The sequence below is a fragment of the Phoca vitulina genome, unplaced genomic scaffold, assembly GCF_004348235.1.
Source record: "Phoca vitulina isolate PV1807 unplaced genomic scaffold, GSC_HSeal_1.0 scaffold31, whole genome shotgun sequence".
NCBI lineage: Eukaryota > Metazoa > Chordata > Mammalia > Carnivora > Phocidae > Phoca > Phoca vitulina.
The window spans coordinates 12,590,374-12,602,959 of record NW_022589734.1 but is presented as its reverse complement, the minus strand read 5'-3'; the positions used below and the strand labels follow the sequence as shown (position 1 = coordinate 12,602,959).

General features: G+C 41.7%; 1 protein-coding gene across 5 annotated transcripts in view; it reads right to left on the bottom strand.

Moving 5' to 3' along the window:
• Nucleotides 1-1,278: 1,278 nt before the first annotated feature.
• HIVEP1 (HIVEP zinc finger 1) overlaps nucleotides 1,279-12,586 on the bottom strand; it is a 139,912-nt gene continuing 128,604 nt past the window's right edge. For all 5 annotated transcript variants that reach the window (XM_032424664.1, XM_032424665.1, XM_032424663.1 and 2 more), the window contains 2 exons: nucleotides 4,037-4,548; nucleotides 1,279-2,457 (listed from right to left, as the gene is read on the bottom strand). In XM_032424664.1, the coding sequence (XP_032280555.1) occupies nucleotides 1,279-2,457; nucleotides 4,037-4,548 (1,691 nt within the window). The remainder of the gene's footprint in view (nucleotides 2,458-4,036; nucleotides 4,549-12,586) is intronic.

Sequence of the window (12,586 nt, the reverse complement as noted above, 5' to 3'; positions counted from 1 at the left end):
TACATCGCCTTAATGATATGCTACGTATTCAATTTCAATATTAAAACACTTTCTCACAATCTAGCATGTGTAATGCTTAAGTGATAATGCAAATCACTGCAATGGGAACTGTGAATTTTTTCTGAATGAGTAAGGATGGTTAAGCCTCCCAGGACAGGACATAATCATTTCTAAAGAGAGTCACATAAGTAATTTACAAGTCTGAGTTTGGTTCTTCTGTAAATCTTGGACCCTCTGCGTTTTGGTTTTGGCCGGAGAGCTCTCTGAGCATAATCAGTAGGACTTCCTATGAGGGAAAGAAGAGCCGGTGGCTAATAAACAGACTTGAGGGCAGAGCCTGAGAAACCGGTTTCACAGGCCGGGCCTCATCCAAGTTCTCTGGACAATTGTTTTAACTTATTTTATGTTTACCAGAAATTGTCACACCCGCATTTAGGAACTTTGCCCATTCCAGGCTGTATGCTATACGTATTTGCAGAAAGTGTTCCTAAGTACTGAACCTTCTATAAGTTAATAGCTATAAAATGAATGCTCACAAATAAGAAAAATAGGCCTCTCAGTTGTATGGGTTTCACTGAGTTTCACACAGTAGTAACACCAGTAAAGCCCCCATTTCTCAAAACTAAGGGTGGTTTCCACACGTGACCTATGGCTCTTTTCCGAATACTGATATTGGGTATATAAAGAAGGCACGACTTCAGCAATGGTAAAGTCAGTAAACAATATTTTACTGAAACATTTCATGACACAGAAAATCTGTCTGAAATGTAAAGTTACTGTCTTACACAAGAAGGACAGACCCATTTTCAAAGACGAATATGAATACAATAAATATGGAGTTTACATACTAATTTATACACAGAAACTCTGCCCCACAGCCATAAAAATTTATATTTAACAGTGCAACATATAATTTAATCATTTGATTTATTTGACAGGTTTTTTTTCTAAACACAAATAACTACCTGGTTTTCATATACATATATAATATATATTTTATGTATATAGATATTCAACAATCTGTACAGCTTCTAAACATAAACTCCTAAAAGGCACAAGTGTCTATACAACATGTACAAAAATGGCTGGAGCGGACACAAAACAACAATTATTGGTCAAAAGTTCATGATTGCACAAAGATTAGTCATGAGTTTATGTCAGAAAAATGTGCTTTAAGGAAAGGAGGGTTTTCAAAGAAACCTTTAAGTGTTATATAAAAAAAAACACCACCAAAAAACCAAACCAAACCAGCCCGCCCCCCCACCCCCCAAAGAGCCCCTAGGTCGCTATCACGAGCCTGTCCTCGTCGTCGTCACTACTCACGTCGCTGAACGGGGCGCTGGCCTGCCTCCGGGGCCGCGCTGCGGGCCTGGGCGCCGCTCTGTCCGGGGAGGGGGTCTGCGGGCCGGGGGGCTCCGGGAAGGCTTCAGGACGCGCCGGCAGTGGAGGCTCGGCGGCGGCCGCCGGCTGGCCCTGCACGGGCGCGAGTTCAGGCTTGGGCTTCACATGATTCACCGAGGCGGCCTTCCCTGCGTCCACTTTACTGGAGCCATCGGGCCTGGCCGGGGCTCTTGCGGGGGCAGAGGGATCTGGAACTTTTTTTGCATTTGCCCGCTGGACCTGAGGAGACCCCTGAGGAGACGTGCTGCTGCTGCCGGGATGGGCGCTGGCCGCCGAGGCGGGCTGGGGCGGCGCCTCCCGCGCTCTGCTGTGGGCGGGTGGCATCTCGGGGGCGCCCGGTGCGTCCACGGCCACTTGCCCGACCGAGGGGATTAAGGTAGGCAGCGCGATGTTCACGATCTGGAGGCCTGGAATGTGCGCCTGAGGGGTGGGGCTGCTCTGTGAGGGAGGGTTTGCCGTCAGAACCTGCAGCCCCACGGCGTTTAGGGCGAGCCCCGGGGGGTGCACTTGCGGGGCCACGTTGGTGTTGGCGAGGCCCAAGATATTGACGGTTTCCATGCTCAGGGAGGGCAGCGGCTGCAGGCCTGGGGCACTGAGGTTCGGAAGGCCCGGCACGCGGATTTGGCCAATGGGAATACATGGCACCACGCCGCTTAATTCGGCCACTCCGGCGGCACGTGTGGTGCCCGAAACTGCCGTGGCGGAATCCCCGGGGGTGCCCACAGTTCTGTGAATGACGTTGACGGCCGGAATCGTCAGCTGCATTGGCCCTGCTTGGATGGGTACAAACGTGGAGTATGTGAGGCCGGCAGGTACCACGTGGATCCCCCCGACCGGAACCATATTGTAGGGTGTCCTGGACTGCTGCTGAGAATGCAGAGGAAGGTGGCTGAACAGATGGGTCTGGGGGGAGGGCAGGCCTGCAGGCGGCTGGAGGGTCACCTGCTGCTTCTGTTCTTGAGCGTCAGGCTGCAGCGAGGCCCCCGAAGGAACCCCCGCTGCTGTCTGAGGGCTGCGCGCGGCTGCAGGAGGAGGAAGTCTTACAGCTGCTGCGCTCTGAAAGGCAGGAGACAAAACCCTTTTACAGCACGGCCCTCTCAGTCCCTGAGCTAAACTGCTGGCATAAAATCTACTCTTCCCAACCAGGCGGGAGCACGTATATTTGTATACGAATTACAAGCTCGCTGAAAATGAGGTTTGCATTTTAAGAAACAAATTGCCAACTAAAAAACCCATTATACCTTTAATCTCTATACAAATAACAGCAACACATTTTGTACAGTACTTTGCATTTTTCGAACAAATTCCCCGGGTGTTGTCTCATTTATACAGAAACTAACCTTGAGACGCAGCCATAATTATACTGCTGTTGTTCTGTATCTGTTGTTGGTATTGTTATTCTTGCTGGCACCACCAGCTCTACCCTATTTTAGAGATTAGGGGTTATTGAGGAATTGCGACATTAGTTAGCTATGAATGTCAACTCAAAGGGAAAATCAACTGGAGGATTACTCATTTTTGAAATAAAGGGTTGTCATTAATAAAAAAAAGTCTGCAGTTGTTTATTCCCTCGTTCCTTCATTCATAAGTTTATGAAATGTCTACTGAAAACCTGACTTCCAGGCACTGGCAGGTGTGTCAGTGATTTTAGGCTAGAGAAGCGGAGAGCACAGGTGACCAAATCTGGAAGTCATGAAAAGGGACAAATCTTGCCAATCTCCCTCCCGCCCAAGATTATCACCTAAATATTAGCTTTTTCTTGATAATATCTACATTACAGAGCTACATTAACGCATATACTAATTTAAATATCAAATATAATTTAAGTATTAATGCAATTCAGTTAAATTATATTAATTTAGAGTAGTCTCTAGAAACCCGAGCTTGCACAGTCTTTATTTTTCTCCAGGGTCACCTCACAAACCAAAATCTGCCACATTTAGAAATAAATCCTATGGCCATCGTCAATCCGTACTCCAGGCAAGACAAGTGTCAGGGAGATGAATGTATTCATCAGAGATTTAAACATTCCTCATGAGCCGCACCAGGGGTAAAAGCAGAGACCCATTCACAGCACACGTAGGTCGTGTCTCCGTAGGCCTGTGTCTGGCCCTGAGCTGGTTCTCCGGCAGGAAGCTCTCTAAAGCTGCCACAACAATTTGATCATTCAAGCAAAGTGAACTTCTTGGTACATTATTTGGGTCACACCAACTCTGCCACAGAAACTGGTAGCTGTCATGCCGACAGGGGCAAACTGCAAAATGTTTGGATAATTTAGTGCAAATCCATCATATCAATGCCAGTGGAAAAAGAACTCAGGGTAAGCACGGGGACAAATAGGTCCCAAGGCTCATATTCCCAAGGGGCACATACATATTTTTTCAAATGAACAGATTTTTAAAGATCCATTTGGTTCTTTCACAGATTTATGATCCAGTATGTGAACTCTTATTAAAATACCCAGCAAGAAGCCAAAAGACATAAATGTCCTTTGCCTTTAAATAAAACAAAAAATTAAGCCTAAACAAACTGATTTAGCCAGAAATAAATAATTTAAGTATATTATTTTCTTAAGTCATTAGAATCCCCGTATTTAACAGGGTAAATGGAAGGAAACCAACAACAAAGCATTTACCTGTGTTAAAGTGATAGTCTTTCCTGCTACAGAACTTCCCAGAATTTCTTCTGAGTCCGGGTAGTCTACAGACATCTGGTGACAGGGGGATCTGGGTGCAGCTTCGGGGGACTGAGAAGTGTCTACGGGAGTCGTTGGTTCTTCTCCGTCTTTTGTACCACGCTGCCTGATCTTCGCCGGGGACTCTGTCTTCCTGCTATGGTCTGACTGCACTGTGCTTAGCACGGTCATCTTGGTAGGCAAGGCTCTGGGCAGAACATCCATCGGGTCTGTGTGCACCCCAGAGAAGCAGTCGGCAATCCTGATGTCCTCCTCCACACTCCCAGAATCCTGGAGGCTACTTCTAGATGGAAGGTGCTGCGGGCTGGCGGTAACGGAGGGAGCTGCTGACAAGACAGATTCAGCCTGACTGTCTTCATCATCATCTTCATTTTCATTATCATCCTCATCCGGGCCATCCGATTCTTCAAGGTCATACCCAGACCGCTCGAAACCAAATCTTTGCTTTTCATCTAATAAAAACAACCAGGGGGCTATGTTATAGAATATTTTGCATGTGGACAAACGCAACCTTTTATTATTATTATTTTTTATAAGCTTAGCAATGCTGTGAGGAATAGAACAGACAAGGGCTCTACCCACAAAAAGCCCAAAGGTTAGCCGAGGAGAGCGGCGAGGGGAAGAATAGGTCAGTCAGTCAGGAATCAGAGAGGGGAGGTGCTGCCAGAGAGCGGCATGGCCAGGACACTTGTTAGGGATGCAGAACATGAAATGGACCTCAGAAGAGTACGCAGGCAAGGGCAATGTATCAAGAAAATCAGAAACAAAGGCCTCAACTATTAAAGAAGACTGAAAGATATACAAAAATTTGACAGAGTTCAACACAATTCTTCCTGAGCTCTCTCTACTTCTTTGTATCTCCTTTTCATTGGACAAATTAAAACAAAAACAAAAAAAAACCTGATGCCATTTGTATTTGTAAGTGAAATAATTTTATTTAATAATTATATCAAGGAGCACCTGGGTGGCTCAGTCGGTTAAGCCGCTGCCTTCGGCTCAGGTCATGATCCCGGGGTCCTGGGATCGAGCCCCGCATCGGGCTCCCTGCTCAGCGGGAAGCCTGCTTCTCCCTCTCCCTCTGCCTGCCTCTCTGCCTGCTTGTTCTCTCTCTCTCTCTCAAATAAATGAATAAAATCTTTAAAAAAAAAAAAAATTATATCAAATATTTGAATTAATAAGTGAATAGTATTTTAGACATGTTTCCATTGTCCTCTGGGTAGTAATATTCTTTAATATTTAAGACTTCTACTTTTTCTTTTCTTTTTTACTAAGAGAGGTGCTAAATATTCCCATCATTTTTTCATTATGATTAATTCAACTCCTCACAGGAAGAGGAACGTTAACTAAAAGTAATTCATATCAGCCTCATAAACTCATGTGGGACTGCGTTTAACAAAGAATATTCAAGAAGGTCCAGGTTTCAAATGGTTTCAAAATTTTCATAAGCTCATGTGGAACCTGATTTAAAACTTTACCTGTTTAAAAATCTTACAAAATTAAAGGTGCTTTCCCTTAGAAAGCTAATGAACTTTAAAAAGTTAAATGGAGGAAGATGAATGCAAAATCTCTACCCCAATTCTTTGTCATGAGCCATAATAAAGAAGACATCACATTGTATTCAGCTTAGCTTTGAAACATTCTGCATTTATACGTACTTTTTAACATTTTGCTTTTACACATATATTTTGAAGAGGTTTATTTCTTGCATATTCCAAATGGTCTGCATATTAATTTACTTTACTACTCCTTGTATATTACAAAGATAAGTTCTTAGAGAAAAGTCTCAAAGGATGGACACCAAAACATTTGAGGGTAATTATTTCAAGAAGATGGAATGGATTAGAATTTTTAAGTTGTTTATCTCAAGTACATGTTACTTTTAGAATTAAAACATTCAAGGGCAAAACATACACATGTAGGCTACTTTAAAACATGATTTCACTTGCTTTTTGCCTTAAGGCTTCTGTTTTGCTATAAAATAACACTAATTTACTGAATCCCACCAAGTGCCCAAGCTAGAGATGGAATGGGTGATTTTGGGGTAATTGCCCTGCCTTCTGCCTCACAGATACCTCTCTGCAACCCTATCTGATGTTTGAAATTCTAAAATTGAAGAGTCATTCCCAATTTGTTTTGAGTTTGCCACAACAGTGCCAAATCAGACATTTTTTGGTATTTTTTTTTTTCTCTTAAAGGGGAAAGTTGAAGAAAATCAGAAGACATCAGATGATTAGGAGAACAGGTGACTAGAGAGGGAGGCTGATTTCATCAGAGGTCAGCCCTGCTACAGAGTCTAACTAGGATGAAACTTGCTTTACTTTAAAAACTATTACTCTGTTTTAAAAGAGAACAGTCTTACTTTTATATTTACGACTTTTTCAATATTCCTCGTAAAGCCGAGGTCCTAGTCAGTCAAAGAGTCCAAGCTCCAAGCAGAGACCGTGCGTGCAGGAAGAGAGAAGACACCAAGCCTGCATCACTGGCAGAGGAATTCAGCTAAACAGCTGACAGGTTGGTTAAAGCCAACTATGGTCTGGCAGGATTGTGTGAATCCTCTGAAGCTACGCTCTCCTGCAGGCTCGATGCCATGAACCCCACTCAAGTGCTCACAGAAAAGAGCGCTCAGTATCCACTGTGATCCAGGTCTGGGGGACAGGAGTGGTAGCCATAGAGAAGGGGCAAGACATTCCACCTGGATCCACACCCCCTCTCCCCACTAGGGAAAAAACACTACGCTGTGAAGAGAAGGGCACAAGCATTGCTGCCCTCAGGACACTGGTGAAGACTTACTGCAGTGGGAGGAACAGGAGAAAAAACACAGCTCTACTCCTTGAGGAGTGACAAGATTACCAGCTGAGTCTACCACAGGAGCTGAGGGAGTGGTGGGGGAACACAAGGGCCACAGCCCAGAAACCTAAGAACCTGGTACATGTGGATGACTGAGGCTGAATCAGAACACAGGTGGCTTCCTGTCCTCCTCTTCACCCCTTAATGCCAAGCTAGGACCTCTAAGTGACAAGATAACAGCCCAAAACTGCTGGGCAAGGGATAGGAGAAGAACAGGAATGTGGAGAGTGACTCTCACTGAGACACAGTACAAAGGGAAGACCTAAAACTGGGACTGAAACAGGCACTGTTCTCATAATCCACCCAACCCCCCAAAGACACGTTATCTCTATAGGAATCTGAAGCTTCTGGTGCTGTGGGAGTTGCCATGGCTACAACAAATCTCTCACACACTGTCAGATTCCTAACTAGAGAAACTCTAACACCCACACTAAAGGCCCTGCAGGAGAGGCACACCCCTTAGGAGGCAGAAAGACTGCTTACATAGTCTCCACTGTCTTATACAAGATGTCTAGCTTTCAACAAAAATTACAAGGCATACAAAAAGGCAGGGAAAAAAAAAACAACATACTCAGAAGAGAAAAAGCAATCAGAACTAGTTGGATGTGATACAGACACTAGACATGTCAGAGAATTTAAAATAAGTGATGTGTTAAAGGCTCTAATGGGAAAGGTGGACAACCTGCAATGTCCAGTGGGAATTTCAGATGAGACATGGAAACTATGAATGAGAATGAAATGAAATGCTACAAATGAAAAACAAAGTAACAATGACAACAAGAAAATGGTCCAACCCGGAATTCTGTGCTCACTGGCAATAATTTTCAAAGATGAAGCAGAAATGCAGGTTTTCTTAGAAAAACCTAAACTGAGGGGATTCATTGTCAGCAGACCTACTTGACAATAAATGTTAATGTAAGCTCTTTAAGCACAGAGGATATGGTATCAGATAGGAATGTGGATCTACATTCACACAAAAATGAAAGCATCAGAAATAGGATAAAGATAAAATTATTTCTCTAAAGTTTTATTTGCTTTCTCTAAAAGACAATCGAAGGTCTACAGCAGTCACAGTGTGCTGTGTGTTTATAGCAACCGTAGATGGAGAAGGTACAAACCTACAGCACAACAGACGGAAAGGAGGAAAGCAACACACTGTTATGGTGTCTACACTGCCTGTGAAATAATGTAGCATTATCTGAAGGAAGACAACTACATTTTTTAAAAAAGTATAAGTAACAAAGTCAAGGAAGAGATAAAATATAACAAGTGTAAATTACAGAACACAACAAGGTATGAGTAACAAGTCAAGGAGGAGATAAAACAAAATCATAAAAAATGCTCAATTAAGTCAGAAAGAAAAAAAGAAATAAAAAAACAGCTGGTGATAGATTTTATTCCACTACATGAAAAATGACATTAAAAGGAATGGTCTAACACACGAATTAAAGGAGAGAAATTGCTAGATGGGATTAAAAAAAAGCAAGTGCCAAGTATACATATTGTGTACCAGAAGCCTATTTTAAATATAAATAGATTGAAAGTAAAGTTCGGAGAAAGATATACCTTACGACATTAACTAAATTACAGCTGGAAAAACTAACTAGTATACTAATATCAGACAAAGTAGATTTCAGAACAAAGAATATTATCAAGAATGAACAGGAACATTATATTAATGATATAGGGGTTGCCTCACTATGAACACATATAATCCTAAAAGTGTAGCAACTAAATGAAGCCTCAAGATAAATGAGCCTAAAACTGAAAAAAGTAATAAACCAGTCAACAATTATAGTAGAAGACTTCAACATTCCACTCTCAGTAATTGATGGACCAAGTATACAGAAAATCAGTAAGAACACAGAAGACCTGAAAAACACTATCAAATAACTTGTCCCAGCTGACAGGTATAGAACATTCCACCCAACCCACAGAATATGCTTTCCTTATAAGTATACATGGAACATTTACCAATATATACCATATTCAGAGCCACAAGGCAAACCTCAACAAATTTAAATTAATACAAGTCATACAGAGTATGTTTTGGATGAAAACAGAATGAAACTCGAAATCAATAATTGAAAGATACCTGAAAATCCCCCAGTATTCCAGATTTACCTAACATATTCCTAAATAATCCTTGGGTCAAAGAAAAAGTCTCAAAGAAAGGTCAGAAATACTCTGAGCTACATGAAAGTTAAAATATAACATGCAAACTGTGGAAGGCAGCTAAAGAAGTGGTTATTGGGAAATTTACTGTATCAAACACTTCTATTAGAAGAGAGGTCTTAAATAAATAATCAGAGTTCTCACCTTTAGAAATTAGAAAAAAAAACACAAAATCACACCCAAAGCAGGGAGCAGAAAGTAAATAACAGAGATAAGAATGGAAATAAAGAAGTTGACAAAAGAAAAGCAGAGAAAGTCAATGAAACCAAAAGCTGGGTCTTTGAAAAAAAAAATAAATAAAATTGATAAATATCTAGTAATACTGGCTAAGAAAAAAAGAAGATACAAATTACCAGCATTAGGAAAGAAAAGGGGGCTATTACTACAAACCCACAGATGTTAAAAGGATAATAAAAAATCTATTAAGGGGGTACAGTTGGTTAAGCATCTGCCTTCGGCTTGGGTTGTGATCCCAGGGTCCTGGGATCTAGCCCTGTGTTGGGCTCCCTGCTCAGTGGGGACCCTGTTTCTCTCCTCCTCCCCACTCGTGCTCTCTCTCGCTCTCTCTCGCTCTCAAATAAATAAATAAAATCTTAAAAAAAATCTTTTAAGAACTCTATGACCCACCAATGAACAAACTAGAATTCAAAAATAAGCTACAATACTATTTAAAATAGCACCAAAATAATGAAATCTAAGTATAAATTTAAAAAAGGATCTGTTACGTTGAAAACTAGAAAGTACTAGTTTAAGAAATAAAGAAATAATGAAGAAATAAATAAATGAAGAAATAAATGAAGAGATATACTTAATTCATAGACTGGAAATTTCAGTATTGTTAAGAAAGGATTTCTCCCCAATTTGATCTATAGATGCAATACAATTCCATTAAAAATCTCATAAGCATTTTACAGATATTGACAACCTGATTCTAAAATTTCTAGGGGAAAGAAAAGAAACGAGTATAGCCAAAGCCATTTTAGAAAAGAAAAGAAGTTAAAGAACTCAGACCCAAGCTGTGTGGTATTGGCAGAAGGACAGACATATAGGAACCAACAGATGAGTAGAGAGAATCCAGAGATAAAACCCACACAAATATAGTTAGCTAAATTTTGACAAAGGCAGTTCCATGGGGAAAGGACAGTCTTCTCAATAAATGTTGCTGAAACAAATGGACATCCACATATAAAAAAATGACACATACTTTACACCTTATACAATAACTCAATGTAAATGTAAAATACAAAACTGTAAAACTTCTTCAAGAAAACTGTAGAAAATCTGTGTAACCTTGGAGTAGACTAAGATTTCTTACATACAACATCAAAAGCACAATTTTAAAAAACTGATAACCTGGGCTTCATTAATATTTTAAAAAACCCTTTTTTCTCTGAGAAAAACACTACAAAAAAGAATAAAGACAAGCAGAGACTGCAAGAAAACATTGCAAATCACATTTCTTTTTTTTTAGATTTTATTTATTTATTTGACAGAGCAATAGAGAGAAAGCACAAGCCAGACCCCCAAAGCTACTCATTCTATTATTCCTTTCATATGGCACTCTGGAAAAGGCAAAACTATAGGGAAAAAAGAGATCAGTGGTTGCTAGGGGTTGTTGGGTAGGGGAAGCAGTTGTCTATAAGGGAATGGCACAGGGAAATTTGGGGGGGTGATGGAACTCCTCAGTATGGAACTGTGGGGGTGGACATACCATTCTACACATTTGTCAAAGACCACCATAGAGTGAGCTGAATGCCATGAAGTGAACTTTACAGTATGTCAATAGAAACATAATCAGCCAGGATGTGGGATGTACCCAAGATGGAATGCAAGCTGAGACAGATGACCCTATCTGAAGTACAAGTGAACCGCACAACCACTCTGAAGGGGTGGGAAGAAAGGTCCACCCTGGGTGAGGGTTCTGACCGGGTGAGGTGAAGGTCGAAGACAAAACAAACTGCACACACACTGACTGTAAGTGTAAATCTGTTTCTTTTGCAGGTGGGTTAGGATTTCTGAAACTGGTTCATTAATACTAGCGTTGAACAAGGGGTGCCTGTGTGGCTCAGTCGGTTGGGTTTCCGACTCGGTTTCGGCTCAGGTCATGATCTCATGGTTCCTGGGATCAAGCCCCACATCAGGCTCCATGCTCAGCGGGGAGTCTGCTTGAGAGTCTTTCTCTCTCTCTGCCCCTCCCTCTATAATAAATAAATGAATCTTTAAAAAAAATCCTAGAGTTGAACAAATATGCAAACACAGCGTAGATGGGGACCAGGTTCCTCACTGCCAGGGACAGAAAAAGAGAAGGCTAGAATCAACCGTGTGGACTGGAACTGGGACTATCAGTATGGACTCATATTTCATTCATGTATATGACATACGTGTGAGTGTGTGTGTGTGTACATGTTCCCCCCCCAGATACAGAAATGAATACAGATGTGTAAGTAGGAGTTAGCGTATGTACATATGCTTCCTAGCTCTACCCAGTGACAGAGGACAGAGCAGTGACAGGTCAGTAGCTATGAACACACCACCTAGTGAGATCTTGGTTTCTAAATACCATTCTCCAGTAGGGGGAACCAGAGGTCCTTGGAGAAATGGTTGATGTCAGGGCTGGAACATCTTGGTGTGCGAGAAAATAAGGAACTTCTTAAGGAAAAAAAAAAGATGGGGCCCATCAAAAGGGCACAGGAACAGGCCTCAAAGAGCTCTCAACGGTGAATGAGAACTTGAGCTACACAATAAAAAACAGTAAGACTGTTCATAACCCAAAGAATAATAAAATATATATCCTTGAGTCCATATGGATGTAAATGAATGAAAGGATGAAAGAACACATGGGAGAAATGGTAACTTCCCCTTGAAGAAAAATTCCAATTAATAAATTAGAACACCCTAGTAATACTTATCCTAGGCAAGATCCACCAGTGTATAAACAGGGTATCTGCATAGTCTCAAAGTATCTCCCACAGACATTTAATATTTACAAAGGGAACGACAGTAAGTTTACAGCAGAAAGTCCTGGAAGATTAGCCAAGTGAGATAGGTTAACCTGACCAATACTACTTATTGACGTAACGTGCCTCCGGATACGGTAAGACTGCCACAAGTACAATCGCTCTAACCTTCCTAATCCAACCTCAATCCAATCATGAGCGTACACCCGAAAACCCCGCACTGAGAACATTCTACAGAATAACTGATCCGTGTTCCCTACAAATGGCAAGGTCATGAAAGACAAGAGAGACTGAGGAACTCATGAGAGGAGCCTAAGGAGCCATGACTGCCAAGGGCCATGTGGGATTCTGAAGGAGATCCTCAGCCAGAAAAAGGACATCGGTGGAAAAAGTGGTGAAACTCAAGTCACTTCTGTACTTCAGTTACTAATGTTGAGCTGAAGTTAATCTCTTCGTGTTGGCAAACGTTCTGCAGTTCTGCACGATGCTAACATAAGGGGAAGCTGGGTGA